Source organism: Mesocricetus auratus, unplaced genomic scaffold, assembly GCF_017639785.1.
Source record: "Mesocricetus auratus isolate SY011 unplaced genomic scaffold, BCM_Maur_2.0 Super-Scaffold_100004, whole genome shotgun sequence".
In the NCBI taxonomy this organism is placed as follows: domain Eukaryota; kingdom Metazoa; phylum Chordata; class Mammalia; order Rodentia; family Cricetidae; genus Mesocricetus; species Mesocricetus auratus.
In genome coordinates, this window is record NW_024429189.1 from 60743310 (window position 1) to 60765726 (window position 22417).

The window sequence follows — 22417 nt, forward strand, 5'->3', positions numbered from 1 at the left end:
TGACACTACAGATGTGCACCACCACACAAGGCTCTTTGAAATTTTCATAGTTGGAGACTGGTAGACATTAAATAAGCAGGTACAAAAAAAGCACTTGTTCAGAATGAGGACACACAGTTGGTACAGTGGTTGTCATACAAGCCTCAGGACCTCAGTTTGAATCCCCAGAACCCACAGAAAAGCTGTGCATGGTAGGGCTGGGAAACCAGGAAGGAGGATCCTAGGGCTCACTGAGGAGACAATCTAGACAATCAGAGAACTCTGGGTTCAGGAAGCGAAAACACTGTCTTAAAACATGAGACGGAGGAAGACACCCAAAGCCAAGCTCTGTCCTTTACAGGCACATACGTGAATGCACACACACACAATCATACGCAAAGCACTTGTTCACCTGTACACACCCAAGCACACACACTCCAACCTGTTTCCAATGCCCCCTCCTTACTAGCTGGACAAGCCTGAAGCTCTGTGCTTCTTTGAGACCCAGCCTGCTAGCTCCATGGTGAGACCCCTGCTTTGCTTTCTTCTCTCTCGGTGTAACACTCCACTGTGGTCTCTTTTATAGACCTCGCTAGACTGCCCTAAATCTTCTCTGGAACAAAACACGGACTGGACGAAAAACTTAAAATAGAAACCTTTGCTGGCTCCTCTTTCTTCTGCCTCTTTTCCAAACCACAGGGCTACACATTGACTCTAAGCACCTTGTGCCTGCAGCACTTTTCTGGCTGGCAGCATGGGGTGGGGGTGGGGGGTTGATCCATGATTTACAGTAGGATAAATTCCATTAGGCTGAGAGAGGAGAGGAAGGGACGCTTCCTTCAGAGCAGTCATAGCTGACCGTACAACTCATGCCAGGGCAGACGGGCAGGGGAGGGTGACCTGCCATCCCTGTCAACCCAAGGCCTCACTTGCAGCCAATACACAGTTGAGTAGAACAGGAGAGAGAATTGATGCTGGGTGAGAAAGAGGAAGGAAAAGGCACAGAAGGAAGGGAGATGGAGAGCGCAAGAGGTGAGAGAGGAGGCGGGTTCTGCAGCCAGACAGCAACAGGCCTGAAAAGCAGCATAGCTGAAAACCCAGTGAAGCTCCACCTAGCTTAGTGTTGTGTGGAGTGGCCCAGAATGACACTACATTGTGCCACAGGAAGAACACTGAAAAGCATGAGCAATGCTATTAGTGCTGAGTCCACCCCTGGCCAGGTATAAGTGGCTCAATAAAAACTAAGGGTTGTATTTGTTCCCTTCCCACTAGAGTGCTGTGTGTACACATCATTGAGCTGTGGTGCACAAAACAGTGTGTGTGTGTGCGCGCACACACGTATAAGTGGCTTTCAAAGCCTAAGGCCAACAGTGGGTGTTTTTCCCAAGACCACTCTACCGCTTTGTTTGTTTGTTTGTTTGTTTTTTGAGACAGGGTCCCTCTCTGGCCAGGGATATCCAGGGATTCCCCTGCCTTCACCTCCCCAATGCTGGGATTACAAGAGTTAGCCACCACAGCATGCTTTTTACACGAGTTATGAGGACCAAACTCAGGTCCTCATGCCTGTACAGCAAGCATTTAGCAACAGAGCCATCTCTGTAACTGCAAACATGTTTTCTTAGATGGGGCCAGGGCTTCTGAAACCAGAAAAAAAAAGGTCAAGAAAAAGATAATAGTAAGGAAAAGCTTGTGGGCAGGATTTGATGAATGAGTGTGGTTTATTCACGATGCAGGGTTTCCAGATTCCAACCCCAAATCGCTATCATGGTTCAGATCTTTTCTTTCCTTTCTCATTTATCATCTAAGTAGGCCAAGCTGCTCCCTGGGCTCCCAGTGAGGTCCAAACAGCCACTCTGACACATGTGGGATACACTCACGCATGCTCTTTACCCATTCTCTTCAAGTCTTTGGTATCACCCACTTCCTGAGATTCTGAAGGTCACATCCCTGCCACGTGGTCTAGCCACCTCCATCTACCACCCTGCACAGTTCAGCAGATGTCCCTGACCCACATGGCTCTCCATAGTACACACACATACACACACACACACACACACACACACACACACATCCTTTGAACAAAGAAATATATATTTTTTACAATTCTGAGGGTCAGAACTCCTCCAATCAAGAACTTGTCTAATCACCTATTTCTCCACATCTATAGGTCACCAGCATCCCAATCTTTTGAATAGAAAAAAGAAAAAAGAAATAAAAGGAGGACATGACTGCTCCTAAGGGGTTGATGTTTTTATTATAGATACAAGGGAGATCACAGGCAGATGCATCTGGAAGGGTCCAGAGTGAACTGGGAGATGACAGTGGGTAGGAGGAAGAGAGAGAAACCAGGAGCCAAGAGGCCAGAAGTGAGCCAGGAGACCAAGAGACCAAAAGAACCACTTACTCAAAACGGAAGGGTTATATAGGGAAGAGGAGCTAAGAAACTGGGCTGGACAGTTCAAGATAGGGGGTAGGGTGTGCCAGCCAGGAGGACCCTGTAACAGGCAGGGAATGAGGGAGACTGGTGGCCAGAGTCTGCTTTGATATAATAGGCACCTCAGTTAGCTGTTTGTCCTAACACTTCCCCGTCTCCTCCACTTCTGATTTGACCCTAACTCTCCTGTCTCAACTCCATGAAAGAATCTTGTAATTACCTTAAACCCAGCCATCATCTCCCTCTCTCAAGACGCTCACTGTAACCACACATGCTAGCACCTTCTACCACCAAGAGACAGCCACGAGCTCTGGAGATGAGAACGAGGGTGCTATGGAACCCATCTTAATCTCATTCTTGTCATAAAATACTCTGGCAAAGCCAACCTAAGGAAGGAAGGGTTACTTTGGCTCACAGTTCCAGAGTCTATCATGACAGGGAATGGGCAAGAGCTCGAGGCAGCTAGCAGCGTTACATCCAACACCCGTGCTCAGCTTACTCCATTTTACACAGTCCAGGATCCCTGCCTAGGGGATGTTGCCACCCACGATTAAGATGCATCTTCCCACATTACATCAGTCAACCTATCAAGATAATCCCCCCACAGGCATGCCAGAGACTCAACCATCCCCTGGAAACGTGTCTCCTAGGTGACTCCAGATCCTGCCAAGTTAGCAATTAACACTAATCTTCCTACCACACCTACCTAGTCTGGGCTGTCCCTTAGGAGATGGGAAATATGCTGACCTACCCCTTTCCATAACCAGCTGCTTCTTCAGAACCTTATAGAGGTGCTACAGATGCACATGGCTGGTGTTCTTACCTCATCCTCCTATTTCTTCCCCAAGTATTCCTGTTGGCCCTAAGGACAGTAATGCTAACTTCTCTCTAGTAACAGCTCCACTGACCCTAGTAGCTTCCTCCAATCACCATCTCCTCTCTTATCTCTCTCTTCCACTTCTAAGCTCTAACCAAATTTCTGGGAAGCTGTTCACTGGCCACCTCTGTGCTAATCAGGTGTCCAGCTCCAGCACTCTCCTGCAGGGGACAACTGATAAGCCTTTGTTGTGGGTTGCAGTCCTAGACAGAGCAAACGACTTAGCATTGATCTCTGTCTCTAGGCATCAGTAGCACACCTCCACCCCGAACTGTCAATATTGCCAAATATCATGAGGGTACAAACATCCCAGGTTGAGACCTACCCCTCCTGCTAATGTCACAATGCTCTTGCAGGCACAAGACCCAACAGATGCTTCTGAGCCTACTCATCCTGGGCTTCCCAGCAGCATGAGACCCATTGGTCCAACAGCCTTTGTAAAGCTTTCTTTTTGCTAAGAAGACAGACCATTCTCCTCCAGTGATGCTCTCTCCCGTGATCCCTTTTGGACTTTTAACTGTTGAAGTCTCTTGATACTGAGGCTAGGTCACATCCACCTCTATTAGCCACCTACAAACCCAAGTAACATCTCCATACTTCTGCTAAAGGTTCCAGAACTGTACATCCACCTGCCTGCTGACATCACCCATTTAACGAGACCAACACTGGAGTCCCAAGCATTCTCAACCTTCTCTCCACCCGGAAGTCTTCACTTCACTCCATCCACCTGATGCAAGAGAGGCTGAGAGGACCAGAGCTGACACTTGGTTCCCTTGCTGCAGCCACCCCATCCTGACTGGCCCTCATCCCTCATTCATTCCCAAGCTGGTCTTCCCTTTACCATGTCTTTCCTGTCTCCACCCATGCCACCTCCTCTGTAGGCTTGAAATCACCCTGACTCTGCTTGCTTCCTAACCGATGCCACATCTTTGCCCCAATCAGTTCTGTAGGCTGCAGCAAACGTTGCTCTTTCAAAACATTAACGTGGGGTTGAGAACATGGTTCAGTGGATAGTGTTTGCTGTGAAAGCTTGAAGACCTGAGCTGATCCCCAGGACCCAGGTAAAGACCCAATGCTGTGGCATGCACCTGTAATCCCAGTGCTGGGAAGGAAGCAACAGGAGGACCCCTGGGGGTTTACTGACCACCCAGGCTAGCTGAATTGGTGAGATCTAGGTTAGAGAGAGACAGTTTCAAAAATAAGGTGGAGAACAGTTAGGAAGACACTTGACACTGACCTCTGGCTCCACAGAGGCACACATATAAACACACACCACCACAACCCTGAACACATACATAAGCAGCAAAACAAATAAGTAAGCAAAAGCAAACAAATTTAGTGTGATCTAGACATTCCTCATTACTTGAAAACATTTGGAAACTTCCCACAGCCCTTCAGAGAATGAAGTCAGCACTGGACCCCACATGGTACACTCCCGTCCCTTCTCCAGTCCCAGTGTTTGCTGCTCGGATATGCTGTGTGCTCCTTGCTGCACAGGGCCTTTGCTCACGCAAGTCCACCCATCTGAAACCCGCCACCCATCTGTACTTTGGTGGTGTGATGGCTAGCCTTGATTGTTAGCTTGACTACATCTGGAACTGACTAAAATGGAAAAATGGAAGTGCACACCTGTGAGGGATTTTTGCTTAATCTGAAGTGGGAAGAACCACCTCTAATCTGAATCTTGAAGTGGGAAGACACAGCTTCAATCCAGATCTTTGAGGTGGGAAAACCTACCTCTAATCTGGAAGCCTGCATAAGGACATGGAAGAAGGAAGCGTTTGCTCTTTGCCTGTTTGCTCTTGCCTTGCTAGCCAGTCACTGGCATTAGCACCTACTTCTTCAGGATTCCAGCTTACACTGAGGACAGGCTAAAACATTCACCTTCATATGCATCAATCATAATATATACATATACATATATATGTATATATATATGGAGAGAGAGAGAGAGAGAGAGAGAGAGAGAGAGAGAGAGAGAGAGAGAGAGAGAGAGAGAGAAAGGAGAGATTCGTTCTATACATTCTGTTACTCTGGAGAACCTTGACACCTTGACTAACACAGGTCACCATGCTCCTCCTTCAACCCCAGCTCAGTGTCAGGAGACCTCCTCTGACCTTTGGACAGAGGCTCCCCTGGTTTTTTACTTTCTCCCAGCTTCTTAGCTCACCAACAATACCCACCAGTAGTTTTATGTGTATTTCCATTATTCTTTGGTTAGTTCCATCTCCTGCCCATGCAGGTAGGAGTCACATCTGATCTGACCTGCCTCTGGGCCTGGCACCAAGGAGATGCTCAGGGAGAGGCTCAGATGTAGTATGAATGACCCTGCTGCCTTCTTCTACTGTCCTACGCCCCACGCCCCTGCCGGCCTCTCCTCCCAAGAGGAGACCTAGGAATCCCTCCTTGTGCTTTTGGAAGCCCCTACTCCTCACTTTGGCACTCTGCCCATGTCACCAACCTCAGGGCTCTCCCTCCTGAATCTCTCAGATTCACCCACCTCCAGACCTCAAGTCAAGCCATCACTGTTCTCATCTGACATGAACCCTTGCCCCAGCTTCCCCATGAGACCAAAACTTTCTGTGCCACAACCTGACCTAGTCATACTTCTGCTTGGCCACATCACCAGCTTCCCCCGGTCCTCAGGCCTGGGAAATGCATCATACACTGCCCCTGTTGCCACCACAGCAAGGTTCTTCCCCATCTTTAGTCTGCATGGAGCAAAGTTCTAGCCCCCTTCCAAGACCAGCTGTGACTCATTCTCCAAGCCTTAGACTGAAGGAAACCGATCAGGCTGCCTTGCAGTTTCTATTGCTGCAAAGAGAAACCATGGCCACCACAACTCTTATAAAGGGAAACATTTATTTGGGGTGGGCTTATAGTTTCAGAGATTTAGTCTGTTATTATGCCGAGAAGCCTGGTAACATGCAGACACACATGGTGCTGGAGAAATAGCTGAGAATTCTGCATCTTGACCCCCAGGCAGCAGGAGACCGTGCCACACAGGGTATAGATTGAGCACAGGAGACCTCAAAGCCTACCCCCACAGTGACACACCTCCTCCAACAAGGTCACACCTCCTAATATTGCCAAGCATTCAAACACATTAGTCTAGGGGACCGTTCCTATTCAAGCCACCACACAGCCCAACAGCAGCAATAGCAAGCAATGACAGCTGCTTTAATGACTTAGCAATCACACTCCCAAGAACAGTGCAAGGCCAACGGGAGTCTTCACCAGCAGCTCCCATTAGCCTTGTGTCCCAACAGGCCCAGAAAAGAAAGTGACACATATCCCAAGCCTTTAAACAGTAAACAGCAAAACTTGCTGACATTCCTAATGCAGGATCCAGGTACCACAAGCACAGTGTCCCATAATGTGCTGTGCTCCCCCTCAAGTGGCAGCAATCACTGCACATGTTTGTTCAGTGCTTGTCTTCCCATAAGACCATTTGTTCCCAAGAATGGGAACCACGTCTATCTTGTGGAAAGCCTTCCTTCCAGCACCTGGCATGCCTTTTTTCTAAGCCGGATATCATGTTCTATGGCCCTGCAGCCCCCAGCTACAAATCTCCCACTTTGAAAGAGGGGTTGACTGAGGTCTTTGTAAATACAACTAAATGGACAGCTAGATGTGCAGACACACACACACACACACACACACACACACACACACACACGCATACCCGCATGCACATGCACACACGAGGGTACCTGGGAAAGTCATCCTTAAGTTCTACCTGGTGATGACTAACCTGCTTGCTACTGAGCTGGGAGCCCTTAGCATGGCCCTTGGACAGCAAAGGACAAAGACCACATGGTTGGAGCAGGAGGATAGCAAGATCCATCATCCATATAGCCATAGGCAACCACAGAAGAGCACTTGTATGGGCATAACTTATCCCTTGCTGGTTTCCTTACAAGTCCCTTATCAACCTCTCTCAATGACTACTACGGGGACACTCACCAACCATGAGAAGAAGCCAGCTGACTTGTCCTGGGTAGAGATCTGCCCTTCATAGGGGCCAAAGATGTGGCCCTTGGGGACGACCTCATTTACACATCGCACATCGCTCTCCCCACCAACTTCCTTTACCACCTCCATGCCCTGTGGGATGGTGAGGGCTGCCCGGTCTGGGATGCCCACAGGCACTGGCGTGTCGGACACAAACACGGGGGGACCGTGGTTCGGGCATTCATCCACGAAGTACTCTTGGCAGGACTCACAGACTGGAGGGGCGTGAAGAAGAGGGAATGATTAGTGGCGGTGCGACAGAAGGCTCCCCACAGGGGCTGAGGGAATTGCTAGGGGCCACACTGAGAACCACTCAGCAGTAGAAAACACACTGCATGCGGACCACGCTTCCCAGCCCTAGATCTGCCTGGCCAGCTGCAATCATCAGCAGTAACCCATGATCCTCCCTGGGGGGGTTGAAGGACATGCTGCCAATGCCAAGGCTTTTGTCTCAAGTAAAAAATGGCTTTGTGGCTACAGGCCTAATCTGGAGTTGCCACTGCACATCTGGGGGCTCTAAGACCTAAGACAGGCTGCCGAACCCTGATGTTCCGGGGAGAATGACTGTCACTGAACCCTGGCCCAATATTCCCAAGCCAGGGGCAGGTGGGGTATAGGGTGAAGGGAGAAGTCGCCCAGAGCCTCAACTCCACTTACACCAGAAGTCCACTTGCTGGAAGCTTTTGGTCACAATGAAGTCACGCTTTCCCTTCAGCTTCTTGGGTTCAACTTCCATGGAAGAGGGCTCTGGTCTCCTAGAGCTGGCCAGGGCAAGGGCCCACAAAAGAAAAGCAAAGAAGCCATCAGAGACAGTCCAGGGGGAAGGCAGGCTGGACACCTGTCCAGGAGACAGGGGGGTTGAACACGGGCAAAGAACTCCAACAGGCTGGTCTTTGGCTGCAGGAGTTGTGGAGCACATGAATTCCTGAGACTTGGGCCCTGAGAAACTCTGTCCAAATTCTCCTAGTGCCTGCTCACCTCTGACCCCAGGAGCTGCCCAGTAAGGAAGGTGGCCATCCCCTGGGTCCCCAACCAATCCAGCCCAGTTACCCACCCTCCCCTCCTCAAGTCACCACCCAGGGGCCTCACCAGGGCTGGCCATACTCCTGGTCCCGGAGTGGTGAGCAGACCTCTGTCTTCACTACTGTCACCATGTCCCCTACAGCCGCCTTGGTGTGGGCCAAGCACTCCTTCATGTTCTCAGTCATTCTGTCCTGGGGACAGGCAACGGAGGCCGGGCCAGCACAGGAAGAAGATCAAAGAGACAGGGGAAGAGGGGTGAGTGGCTGGGAGGGAGAGCAGGGGTCCCTAGGAGTCTGGTTACCCTCCCTGCCATCCCCAGAGGAAGCGCTTGAGAACTCAGACAACAAAAACAGCTGTAGCCTGGCCAAGAGGAAATGCCATTTCTATCCCGGGCTGGTCCTGGGGACGACTGGAGCCACCAGCCCCATGGGGTCAGGGCCCAGGGGCAGCTCAGGCCAGGAGGCAGGCCTGGGAAGCACAGCCTGGACACTAAGTCCAAAGGACACAAGGAACCCCCAAGAACCTGACAAACTCTGCCAAGGGGGGGGCCGAGAGAGTGGAACGCTGAAATGAGCTCTGCATGGCTGGCTGTGAGGCCCCGAGTGAGGGGCTGCCAGGAGGAAGAAGCCAGGCCCCTTGGGCTGCTCATAGCAGGTACAGGCGGGGCTGGGGAGCTGGTTGTGTGCCAGCCAGGACTAGCCCTAACTCCAAACCCACCCCTCACTCCAGGGGGGAGTGTCCCCAAAGCATGCTTACCGCCCTCACCACAGAACCCGGCTGCAGCCCCTCCCCACGGTCCTCATGCCAGACCCCAGGCCACTCTTCTTCGGCGGGTTGTGCAGTAGCTTGGCCTTGGGACCGTGCTGGGCCCCGGGACTGGGCGAGCAGAGTATGTGTGTGACTCACTCCCCGGGGCCCCCGCTGGCCACACCCCTGCTCCTCGGCTCACCAGCCCCCTGCTCCCCACCGGGGGCCCCAAAGCCCGCGGCGGCGGGAGGGGTGGGGGAGCGGCACGGCCTGCCCCTCCTGCGATCCGGGACGCGGGGGGCTCGCGCAGGGGACCGCAGGGGACAGGGAGCCCTGCCCCCAGCCCGGGGGCCGCGGTTCGGCCGCGCGTGTGGCCCGCGGGGAAAGTGTGCACGGGGGCGGCGCCCCGGCCGTCACCCACCTTCGCGGCGGGGCGCCGCGGCCCGGCCCGCCCCCAGCCCTCCCGGCAGCCCGGCATTCCTTGCGGGGGCATGTGGCTTCTTGCCGGCCCCGGGGGCACGCAGTTGGCTGGCGGCCGGGAGGGGCGCGGGGCTCGCAGGACACGAGCGACGGGAGGGGGTGGCCGCCGAGGGGACAGTCCCGGGTTCACGCGCGGACGGTCGCGCGCGGCCCGCAGCAGCCTCCGCAGCGCCACCGCCGACACCCACCTCGGCCAGCGCAGCCCGCTCCCTGCACCACCTGCATCGCCCGGGGTGCGAGCGCCTCCTCCGGCCCGGGAGATGGTTCCCCAGCCACCCGGGGAGAAAGAGAGTGCCCAGGGCTGGAAGCTGAGAAGGCACTGGCCCAAGGTCAAGAAGGCTGACCGGGATGCTGTTGCACCGGCTGGAGTCCCACAAGCCTGGAAGCAGCCTGAACTCCGCGAACCGAGTTCAAGTCTCAATAACACACTGTGCAGCCACGGGGCAGGTGTTAGAGGCTAAATGTTTGCCCTTTGACTTCCACTACGTTCAAGTCCTAAATCCCACTGTGACTATTTGGAGAGGACACACACTGGATAAGGTGTTTAGGGCCAGGTACCCTCATAAGGAAATGCTGACATGAGACTCTCTGCCTGTGAGGACACAGAAGATACTGAGTCCTCATCTCAATGGAACTTAATGAGTGCACCTTGACCTTTGACCTCTTATCCTTCAGAACATAGGGGCTGAAGCCACATGCTCTGTCTCTGGTACTTGGCCATGGCTGCCAAACTGACTGATAACGAAGGTTGTCTGACTTCTCTACATTCCCGTTTCTCTCACTAAATCTATTTCTTTAATTTAATGTGGAGTGGGACCATACCTCTGCACGTGTGTGGATGTCACAGGACGACTTGCGGGAGTCGGTTCTCTCCTTCCACCAAAATGTGGCTAATGATTGAGTTCCATCACTGATGTATTGGATGACACGGACACAAATAAGTTTGGAGGAGGCTACAATCTCAGGCTAGAAAGCTAATCCGGAGCCGAACATAGTGATGCATGCCTTTAATCCCAGCACTCAGGAGGCAGAGGTAGAGGCAGGGGGATCTCTGTGAGTTCAAGGCCAGCCTGGTCTACAGAGTGAGTTCTAGGACAGGCAGGGTTACATAGTGAGACCCTAACTCGAAAACCAAACCGACAACAAAAACAATAGGGAGGGAGGGAGAAAGGAAAGGAGGGAGGCAAGGAGGGAGGGAGAGAGGGAGGGAGGAAGGAAGGAAGGGAGGGAGGTAGGAAAGGAGGGAGGGAGGGAGGGAGAGAAGCAGGAAAGGAGGGAGGGAGGGAGGGAGGGAGAGAGGGAAGGAGGGAGGGAGGCAGGAAAGGAGGGAGGGAGGGAGGGAGGGAAGCAGGGAGGGAGGCAGGGAGGAGGGAGAAAAGCAAGCTGATCTGGGACATAACCAGGCAACACCATCAGGGGCATCTCGAAATAGTCTAATAGTCTCCACTACATTGGATTGCCCTTTTAGCCAATCACTGACAGGCTCTGTTGCTTTCTGAGAGCACACAGCCTAGGACCATTTTGCACAGTGCTCCCCTGCTCTGGCTCCTAGGTACTCCACTGGCCACAATGCCTGGAAACTAGATGTGTCCCCATCCATTTCCTCCCTGCCCTCCGACCCCAGTAATGCTTCTACTCCAGGGATCCCCCGGAGCTCAAATTCCAGGTGGTTGTGAGCCACCTGAAGCGGATGCCGGGAAGTGAACACGTCCCACGGACGTGCAGTGGGAGCCGCTGGGCCATCTCTCCAGCCTGTTTTGTTTTGTTTTTTAATTGACTTGTAAGCCTCTGGAGTGTGAGATCTGTAAAAGACAACATCAGTAGCAACACCGAAAGGTCGGACATGCCTGCTAAGCCTTAAGGAGTCTTCGTGGGCAAGCCAGTAATAATAACTGCCAGGGCACCCCGTGGGGAGAAAATGGGGTACACACTGAGGGGAGGCCTTGGAAAGAGACAACTACCACCACTTTATAAGGTCTGTGTTTCACTGGCTGCTCAGAGATGGAGGCAGGGGTTGAGTGAAGAGAGAAAGAGACACAGTGACTGCTTAGGACAAGAGGTTCACAGACAGTCCAATTCAAATGGTCACCAGATAGCGTCCTTACCCCCGAGTAGAGAGGCCTGTGGTTTTTGCTTGTGTGTAGTACTCCACATTTTCTTACAGAATCATACCCAGGTTAGATGTTACGAGACGCTTGACCAAAAGTGTTTCGGACCTTGGAGTGTCCCAACACTGAAATGCTGGCATACTCTAACCCAAATCCCAAAGCTCCAAAATTTGATCCTTTGTTGAACATGTCAGATTTTGACTTATGTTGCATTTGGGATTTTCAGACTAGGAATATTCAATTTGTACAAAACAGGAGGCTTAGGAAACAAACAGAGTGTCAGATCTCAGGTTCTGGGTGTCAGAGCTGACAAGCAAGTCCTATGTCTAGCATGCTCTCCCATTTTCACCCATGGGCACCAATTATAATAATCTGTAGTTAGATGGTAAGTGATGGAGCATCCATTCAGTCCTGAGCTTCTTGGTAAACAAATAAGAAAGGGTGCCCTGCTCTCATTATTCTGAACATCTATTTACTGGCTATTGGTCCTCTCCATTCTTGGAAAAGCCCAGCTGCTTGGAAGTCAAGATCAAGTCTCACTTGTATGAGCACTGTGCATTTAAACCCTGAAGTGGGCCACTGGCACCTTTACTTTGAAAAAGACTCTGTCTCAATTGAAGGCGTATGGGGACATGGTGAGAATAGGGTGTGACTAAGTGAACCACTTGGAGAGAGAGAACATGGGCTGGTGACCTTCACCAGGTCCCTCATGTTAATCTCAGTGGGCACCAGAAGGCACAGCCAGGTGAAGCTCTAACAGCCATTTCTGCATATTACTCTAGCCTCCTTGCCCAAGCAGACGGCAGCCTCATGGAGCACTCCAAACTGCTGGCACTGCTCCCTGCAGCCTGGCTCCTTGGAGTCTGCACTTACAGAGATTAAGCCTGGTGCAACCTTCAGCAATGAGATGCAAACCCAAGAGGAGGGGTAGAGAGTGGCCAGAGGCCTGCAGCTCATTTTCACCCTTGGCAGAGAGCCAGGATCCCAGAATGCCTGGCAGCCAGGAGGCTGGAGCATCAGGAGACTGTGCCCATTTGGCTTCCTTCAAGCCTGGCACCAGGAGAGTGTGCAGTTCTGTTTGGTATCCACCCTACAATTTCTGATGTCCTCTTGAATAACAAAAAGACTTAAGGTCAGACACAAACCTGGACTAGGGATCTCGAGCCTTGGGGACTTGGGCTTGTTTTTGCCATAAATTGAGATAATTTTTGCCTATGCTTTAAGCCTCGGTTTACTCTTCTTGAAAAGATCTGATTAAAGGTTATCTTTTTTGGTGTTTTTTTTTGTAGGGAGTTAAATTTTTATTTTACTTTATTAACTTATGTGTGTGTTTTGCCTGCATAAATATATGAACGTCATGTGTGTGCAGTGCTCACATGAAGGTCAGAAGAAGGTGCCAAATCCTCCGGGACTGGAGTTACAGGAGGTTGTGAGCCCCCATGTGGGTGCTGGGACTTGAACCCTGGTCCTCTACAAGAGGTACTCTTAACTGCTGAGTCAACTCTCCAACCCAAGTTGCTTGTTTTTTGAGACAGGGTTTCGCTATGCAGTCTAGCTGAAGTGATACTTGCTGTGTAGACCAAGCTGGCCTCAAACTGTCGCAATCCTCTTGACTGGATGCACTCGTGCTCACCACAGCAACACATCAACTATTGGTGCTAAACAGTAGATCAAAGGAGCAGGAATGGAGACATTTTGGAATTATTAAAGAGAATAGCTGACTTAAAAGTTTATTGTATTTGTATGTTTGTGTATACATACACACCTGGGTATGTGCACACATGTACATGTGCCTATGGAGGTCAGAAGAAAGCATCAAATCCCCCGGAGCTGGAGTTGCAGACAGATGTGGGTCACCTGATGTGGGTCCTGGGAACCACACTGGGATACTCTGTACAAGCAGCAAGTGCTCCTAACCCCTGAGTCATCTCTCCAGCCCCTGAAGAATTGAGTTTATATGCTCAGCAAACACCATCTGTGGGAGAATGATTAATATTCTTTGAATTTACATGTGAGATAAGCCTGCAAATGCAGGTAGCTGCTCCTATGACATGCAAAAGGCATTTTAAACCTATTTACCTATGAGAGAGAGAGAGAGAGAGAGAGAGAGAGAGAGAGAGAGAGAGAGAGAGAGAGAGAGAGTCTGAGCAGGTGTGGTGGATTACACTTTTAATCCCAGCATTTGGGGGAGGGCAGAGGTGTCACAGAGGATTTCTGTGAGTTCTAGGCCAGCCTAGTCTACTTGGTGAGTTCCACAATAGTCAGAGCTACAATGAGACACTGTCTCAAAAACACAAACAAATAAACAATCAAACAAAATAAAGAGTCTGGCTATGTAGCACAGGTTAGCTTCCAATTCACAGTCCTCCTGTGTCTGTGTGCCAGGATTACTAGAGAATAACACTATGAGATAAATTTACTAAAAGATGTAACTGAATTCATGGAAGACTTTTTTTAAGACAAGGTCTCTCTACATAGTCCTGGCTGTCCTGAAATTTACTGTGACAATCAGGCTGGCCTCAAACTCACAGAGACCCACGTGCCTCTTCCTCCCAAGTGCTGGTATTAAAGGTGTGTACAACTCACTGCACCTGGCTAAATTCATGGAAGTCTTACACTAGTTTACATCCTGTCACTTGATACCAGCATGGCCACACCTAGGCTGTGTAACTAACAAATGACTGATTATCCACACATTTCTGCTTCACAGGTCATGTTTACACACAAATGTTTAGCCCAAAATAATAACTTTATTAACATTAGTTGTTATTATTTAAATGTTAGTATCATTTAAAAGTATAATAAACTGAGTTAACCCAGCTATTTGGGAGGTTGATAGGTGAATCATGAGTTCAAGGAAATGTAATTAGATCATGTCTCTCTCTGTATATGCATACATACGTACATACATACATACATTCATACATATATGCATGCATACATATATACATACATACATTCATACATACACAGAGAGAGATACGATAATAAAGAGAAGTTGGTGAAAAGTTTTCTAACATTTAAAACTGGGCTGACCAACTCAGCTATCACCCAGGCCCAGATCCAGGGCTTTGAGTTGTCCCACCCCAACATCTACACATCTATATGACCTGTTGGAGCCGTGAAGCAGCCTGTCCTGCAGAACCAAAGCTGTAGGATCTCCATGACACAGGACAATAACAGGATATCCATGAGGAGTACCAGCGAGGATCCTGTATTGATGGTGTAGCAGAAGCCAGAGACCTTGAACCAGACCAATGACTCATTGCAATGAACATTTGAAGTAAAGCTGTTTGGGCAAAAGGGTATACTGTGTGACTCACCAGTGATCATGGAAGAATTTTTTTTATTTCTATTTTTTTCAATTTTTTGTTTTCTTTTGATGGGGAGGGCAGATATGGGGGACAAGGAGATGAGTGGGATTGGGGTACATGATGTGAAATTCACAAAAAAATCAATAAAAAGCTAAAAGTATCTTTATATTAGCTTCCAAAGTTAAAGAAAGCGGGGTTGAGTTGGGGCTACACGTCAGAGGGAGAACATTTGCCAGTCGCGTGTGAAGCCTGAACTGTGTCTTTAGCACTTGGGGGAGGCCTTCATAGTAGTTACGACACCCAGTAGAAAAACACTTCTCATCAGTATATAATGATACTTGGCTCAACAGAAAAATCAGGAACAATTTGTAAAAGTAAAATGCTCAATGGAAAAGTATAAACGCTATTAACACACAGGCTTTGGGTGTCAGAGAAGACAAGCATGTGTCTCCCACACTCTCTGATGTGGTACCCAAGGCAAATATCACTCATTGATCAGGGTTCTCTTCCCTTCTGGGCCTGAACTTTGGCCTCTGATTAGTGTCTTTCTCGGTGCCAGGCAGCCCCTTCCAGCATCATGTCTCCATTAATAAACTGACAAAAGCTTAAATCTTAGTGATACTGAGGACTGCCAAGAATGAGGAGTGAACAGTTACTCTAACATCATGGGCTGGGATATGATGTGGGGCAGTGTTCCAAAGGCCAGCTCTCTGCATGAGAAATGCCCCCACCTAGGATTCCATTGCAAGGATACAGTCAAGCCTCCAGCAAGCAAGGGTCTGCAGAGCTGTCCTCCATGCTGTGATCCATGACAGCAAAGCACGGAAGTGATTTAAACCCCCAAAGCCAGGGAGAAGCTGACACGCAGCAAGGCATGGGACTTTGGGTGGCAATTTACAATGCTGCTGGGTGATTACTGGCAGGAAGCTCGTGTTCTACATATGAAAGGAAAATGGAAGTTATTATTAAGTGGAAAAGGTCACTGAGGAAAAGCTACACATTTTACGATTGACACCATGTGAGAAAAGAAATCTGTGGAGACAGGAAGGGACAAAGTAGCAGCACACCAGACTGGTCAAGAACTGACTCTAACAGCAGACACATGTTCAGAACCATAGGACACCAACACCAAGAAGGAACTCTCGTGCCAGCTGTGCACTTTGACAGTGACGTCACCGTGAGGTCACGGAGTGAAACAAATGTGCATGCCCTTGTGGTGGGTAAGGAGCAGGGACATGTGGGAACTCTGTACTTTGCACTTAGTTTTGGGGTGAGTCTAAACTGCTGTGGAGTGGGGAATGAGCCCAGGAGCGATATGAAAAGATACATATTAAGCAATTCCATTTGAAGATCTGGATAAGGACAGCATGAAGAAGAGTGAGAGGAGGAGAAAGAAAAGGAGACGGGAGGGGAGGGAGAAAAGAAGAGGAAGAGGGGTAAGGAGAAGGGAAAGAAGGAAGGGCCAGGAGAATGAAGCCTCTAAAGCAGTGGTTCTTGACCTTCCTAATGCCTCGACCCTCTAATACAGTACACATGTTGTGCTGATCCCCAACCATAAAGTTATTTTGTTGCGACTTCATAGCTGTATTCTTGCTACTGTAATGAACTGTAAATATCTGACACACAGGATATCTGCTATGTGACCCTCAAAGGGGTCAAGACCCATAGGTTGAGAACCACTGCTTTAAAGGAATTCTTACCATTTATTAATGGATTCTTAGATTCAACCCCGGGCTGGCCAAAGAAGAGATCCGGATTAGAAACTGAACACAAAAGTGGTGTTCAGCAATGCTTGATGGATGAGGGACCCACCAGTGAAGCAATGCATGCTGGTATTTCCATCATGAAGCACTCCTGGCTTTATTTTCTTCATGATCCTACTTCCAAAGACTTGCCTTCTAATTGCAGCCATCCCCTCCCGTCACGTTGCCGAGTTCCTGTCAGATCAACAGGTGGGCTGGCTGACAGCATCCTAAGCAAAGGCTTTAAAGGACCGTGCACACCCGCTCCGCCCTGCTTCCTCCTGGAATGCGTGCTGCTCACTGAGCTTGCTTGCTTTTTGTTTTAGAGACAGGGTCTGCCCTGAATCCTTGGTCCTCCTGCCTCGGCCTCCTGAAAGTCGAGGTGCCAAGCTCGTGCCAGTGTACTAGTACTAAATAAAACTGATTAGCGAACAGAATACCACACAGAAAGGAGAGTAATCTGACCATGGCCACGTGCACACTACAGCTGACTCACAACACTGAGAAGAGCAACTAGACACCAGAGAGAATTTACTGCAGGGTCTGATTTTCTGATTTAAATAAAGCTAAGACACTGAAACACCAGGTCCAGCTGTGGTGTGAAGCAGTTACGGTTGCCACGCCCCTGAGCCCCGCCCCCTCGCAGGCTCACAGGTTTGGACTGTTGCATGGACTGCTGGGAGAAAGTGTGGACCCTTTTGCAGTGGGCTCCAGCAGGTAGGGGAGATCCTAAAGCCAGGGGCATATCAGTTCTCACTGAGGTCTCTCTGCAACACGGTCTGTCACTGAGACGTGAGCCGGCCTCACTCCAGCTGCCACAGATGGCGCACCAGCCACCATACCTTCCGCACCACGATGGCCTGTGTCCCCTGAACCTGAGTCAAAATAAAGCCTCCCTCCATCCCTCCCTCGGATTGTTTCTGTCAGGTATGTAGTCGTATCTACACCAGGAGTAAACGACACAAAGGTCTTGTCAGAGCTGCTCTTGGAACCAACTGGAATAGGTAGAAAACAGCATCCTAGGGTGCTAAAATCAGGCTTGATTTCTTGGCTTGGGTGCTGGTTCTGTGGGTATGTTTGTGGAAATGTCTAGGACCATGCTTTTGTACGGTGTGTATTTTTTTGTATGAAGTAGTATGCTAATAAGAACAAAGGGAAAACATCTGCAGGGGCCTCAAGGCAAGAAACCCCATAGACAGCTGTGGAACTGAGCTCTGGCCAGATCAGGGCTTCCTCCAAGTAGCATCAGGGAACACAGCTGGGTGGGTCTGGTAGAACACTGTGGTCCTTCCAGGGTGGTCCCTCCTGCAGGACTTCTAAAACGTACTATGTGTACTCCTTGGTTGGTAGGACTTGGGGAGGCAGAGGCTGGAGCAAGCCTGAAGCAGGGGGTTCAGAGAGGCAGGTGCTTTGTCGGCCCCTTCCCACTGTGCTTGACATGTCCAGCTGCCACGCATCCCTTCAGGAGCATCTCAGTCCCAGGAGCAGGGGCTGCCCATGTCAACCAATGGTGCACCCCCAGGGACTGTGACTGGACATGGAGTCTGACCTGCCTTCCTTCTTTCTTCCTTCATTCCCTTTTAATGATTTACTTATTTTTATTTTATGTGCATTTGGTGTTTTGCCTGCATGCATATCTGTGTGAGAGTGTTGAATCCCCTGGAGCTAGAGTTAAAAGACAGTTGTGAGCTGACAGGTGGTTACTGGGAATTGAACCCACGTCCTTTGGAAGAGCACTCATTGCTCTTAACTGCCGAGTCATCTCTCCAGCCAGTCCTCCAGTTTCGTTTGTCTTTCAAGACAAGTTTCTCTGTGTAGTCTTGGCTGTCCTAGAATTTGCTGTGTATATCAGGCTGGCCTCTGCTTTCAGAGTGCTGGGATTGAAGGTGTCTGCCATCACTCCCAGACAGAGCCCGGCCTTTAAGGAACACCACCACGACATTCCCCTCTGGAGGAGACACCTGACCCACACTGGGGCAGTCAAAGGGAATGAAAGGTGTTTATTTTGTGGCTTTGGTGAGAAAGCCCACAGCCACCGTTGCTAAGGCAGCCAAGCCCTGAAGAGGACTTTGCAGGGTACATTCTTACCGTGAAGCCAGCTGTCAGAGCAGAAGGACACGGGGTACAATAAGAAACACATTTGGCCTTGTCCTTGGTTTCTGGTACACTCTCTAACTGGAATGTTTTGTTATTCATGAGAAGCCCTTTGGCCTGCACCTGAGTTTATGTTAATGAGGCCACTTGTGGGGACTCCGGAGAGCTTCAGGGTGGGGCTGGGCCCCAAAAAGCTCAAGTCTTTAGAAGACAAGAACTTTCAGCCTCACCCACTGACCTCTGGAAGAGAGGAAGGGGCTGGAGATTAAGCCCTGTAAGACCTCAGCAGGGCTGGGTTGTGCTTCCAGGGCAGAATCCTTGCTTAGCATGCTAGCAGTGCAGGGCACTGGAGTCCATGACCAGAACCAGAAAATTTAAACAAAAGTTAAAATGAGGGACTGCGGAAATGTTCAGTGAGTAAAGTGTTTGCTGTGCAAGCATGAGGAACTGAGTTCACTTCCCAGCACCCACATAAACTCTGGCCGTGGGATCATGTGCCTATAATGCCAGTGTTACAGACAGGGAGGGGACACATGGATCCTGGGGGACTTGCTGGCTACCCAGACTAGCTGAAACACCGAACTTCAGGTTTAGTAAGAGACCCTGCTCAAAAAAGAAGGGGGAGAAATAGGGGAAGACACCAGAAGTCAACCTCCAGCCCTCACATGAGCTTTCCAGTGTGTGGCGTGCAACACACACACACACACACACACACACACAGAGACAGACAGACAGACAGACAGACAGACAGAGAGAGAGAGAGAGAGAGAGAGAGAGAGAGAGAGAGAGAGAGAGCCTAAGATTCAGAGACGTGTCAGGAGTGAACACACTGAGCTTCACGAGTTGGGGCGATGTGCCCAGAGAGGGCTCAGTAGCTCCTTGGCCTCCCGCACAGCATCCCCTAGGCAGCCCTTCCTCCTGACAGTGTCTGGGTTGGACCCTTTCTATAAGCCAGGAACTGTGGGAAACACCATTTTCTGGGTTCTGTGAGTTGACCCGGTGGGTGATGGAAACTGAGGAAGGGTCTTGCAGCCTCTGAAAGAGGGGTCTGAGGCGGCTGTCCTGTGGGACTGAGTCCAAGTCTTCTGAGGTCTGTGCCGAGTCTGAGAAGCCAGTGTCAGAGGTGGGTGGGCTGGTGGACACGACTGGGGCTCAAGGATCGGAGAACTGGTGGGTGCTGGGCACATTCGAGGGGGGAGTTCAGTGGGCAAGCCCAGAGCGCCTGTCAGCAGGTTGGGAAGCTTCATTTCCTGGAACCCTGCTTTACTCTCTGAAGCCTGTCCAGACAAGGTTTCTGTGCTGAGCAGCTGTCGCCGGTCCTGGCCTCGCCCCGCCCCACTGCAGGTATGGACCCCCTCTGGATAGGCTTGCTCCTGATAGCTCCAGCACTCCACCTGCTCTGATGCATCCATCCTCTCTCCTGGGAGTTATCACCGAGCCCTCTGTGGGGAGGGACCTGGTCCTGGGGTCTTTACAAGATACACAGAAGCCGGCTATGCTGCCTCACCCCTGTAATCCAGATCTTGAATTCAGCGACAACTTCCTAGAGATCTGATGTCACAAAATGAAAGCTTTAAAGTTTCATTTAACCTTCAATCCCACCGCTTCTCTTCTTTTCTGAGTCTATCTAGGGTTTGTGAACTCCGTTAACATATCTACCATCAGGCAGCTGTCCTAAAGAAGGAAGCCGCTCCTCCCGTTATTCTTCCTGACCTCAGCCACCAGACTCCCTCTCCTGAGTGGCTCCCTACCATCCATTCCCCACCCCGTGGTCTAGGAGAACCTGTCACCAGGGCCCATTGCTTCAAACCCTGCAGGGTGCCCATCTCGTGCAGAGCAAATAAATGCACTGTCCCCATGTCCTGAGGCCTGTCTGTCATGTTTCTCCCACTACCCCAGTGTCCGCATGAGCCTTTGCACTGGCTGTTCTCTCTGCAAGGAGTGCTCTTTCCAGCAGATCTTGCCCCGCCCTCCAGGCTCTGACTGATGTCAAATCTCTGGGCATCCTATATGAAATAGCAGCAGCTCTTACTCCTTCTCTCCTTCCTGTCGTATTTTCTGTAGACCACATCATTGTCCAACTTGCCTAGTATTTATTTATAAGATTGGCTCCGGTCTCTCTAGCTAGAATGCAGACTCCAGGAAGTGAAGATGCTTATCTCTCCTGTTCCTTGCTGTGTCCTCTGCAGCCAGAACGGGGCCTGGTGCAAATTAGACACACAAGAGACTCTCAGATGCATAACCTCCTCCATGGTGACAGAATGGCTGGTGAGAGGTGCTTGCCATTATGCTTCCAGTTATTGCTGTGTGACGGGGGAGTGCCTGAACCTCCCTGGGCCTGTGGATACAAGCAGCCTCTTCTTGTTAAGGTTGTTATGCAAATACATGTGGAGCTCAGGGAGTAAAAGACCTTGTTGCCAAACCTGGTGAGTTCAATCCCTGGGCCCACACAGTGGAAGGAATGGTCTGACTTCTTAAAGCTATCTTCTCACCTCCACGAATGTACCATGGCACATGTGCACCCACACACATATGCACACATGCACCATGGCACATGTGCTTCCACACACATATGCACACACGAGAAAATATACTTCCAAATACATGATAACATTGGTAGTATACACAGAATGTCTCTGGAACTTAGATGTATTCTTATGTACCGGTCGCTCTGGGCAGTGATAGTTGCCAGTGGTAAATTAACAGCCAGGGAGGAGGTACTTCTCACTGTATTTGAGACCAGCAGGATACATTCTTAATTTAAAACAGACCAGCAATGCACAGGAATTATTAAATAAGGTTGGGTGACAAGTACACAGAAATTCTTATTCATTCTTAGAAAGGCAATAAAATATTTGTTGATACTAAGGGTTTTAAATGAGGGGGTGCTGGAGAGATGGCTCAACATTGTTAGGAGCACTGGCTGCTCTTTCAAAGCACCCGGGGTTCAATTCCTAGCACCCACATGGCAGCTCACAACAGTCTGTGACTCCAGTTCCAGAGGATCCAACACCCTCACACAAACATACACGCAGGCAAAAAAACACCACTGCACACGAAATAAAAGTAAATTCTAAAAAAAGAGCTTTAAAAATAAATCCCAGGCTTCTTCTCCCCTATGGCTATCCCAGAATGCTAGCAACACATGGGGAGAGGAGGTAGTGGGAACTCCCCCCAGCCACTCTGTAGAGGAGAGCCCTGAGGTCCAAATACATCCCCCCAAACCACAGCTCCAGAATCCCAAATATGGGCTATCCAGAGTGCAGTAAAGGCTGAGGAGCCAGGGGCAGGATGTGAGCAGTGAGAAGTATCTGGGCCAGGCTGTCTAGGGCCCAGGAAAGCCACAGTCACTGATGGCAAAGCAGGCCAGGATGGGCCCAGGCCTGGACATGGGGCTCTCTGGAGGATAAGCAGGGGCTTCCTACATGGACCACTAACTTACCTATCCTGGGCAAGTGCTAGGGCCACACCATGGACTCTAGTCTCACCAACTCTTCCCCTCACGCTGCTAATGAAGAGTCCCTCCTAGGTCATGTATAGGGCCTTCACCAGGCAGTTTGGAAACTGGAACCCTGGCTAAGAGTGAGCTCTCAAACACGCCCCTG

The 22417-nt window shown here is 50.2% G+C and overlaps 1 protein-coding gene across 5 annotated transcripts in view; it reads right to left on the bottom strand.

The window, feature by feature from the left end:
- The window catches only part of Prdm11 (PR/SET domain 11), an 80725-nt gene that overhangs the window by 39731 nt on the left and 18577 nt on the right, over positions 1–22417 (bottom strand). For 3 of the 5 annotated variants that reach the window (XM_040745891.1, XM_040745894.1, XM_040745895.1), the window contains exons 2-4: positions 8394–8518; positions 7962–8065; positions 7257–7519 (exon numbers count right to left, since the gene is read on the bottom strand). In XM_040745891.1, the coding sequence (XP_040601825.1) occupies positions 7257–7519; positions 7962–8065; positions 8394–8518 (492 nt within the window). Of the gene's footprint in view, positions 1–7256; positions 7520–7961; positions 8066–8393; positions 8519–9083; positions 9358–10376; positions 10741–22417 lie in introns of those variants that run through there. The other 2 variants (XM_040745893.1, XM_040745892.1) reach the window with 2 other exon arrangements.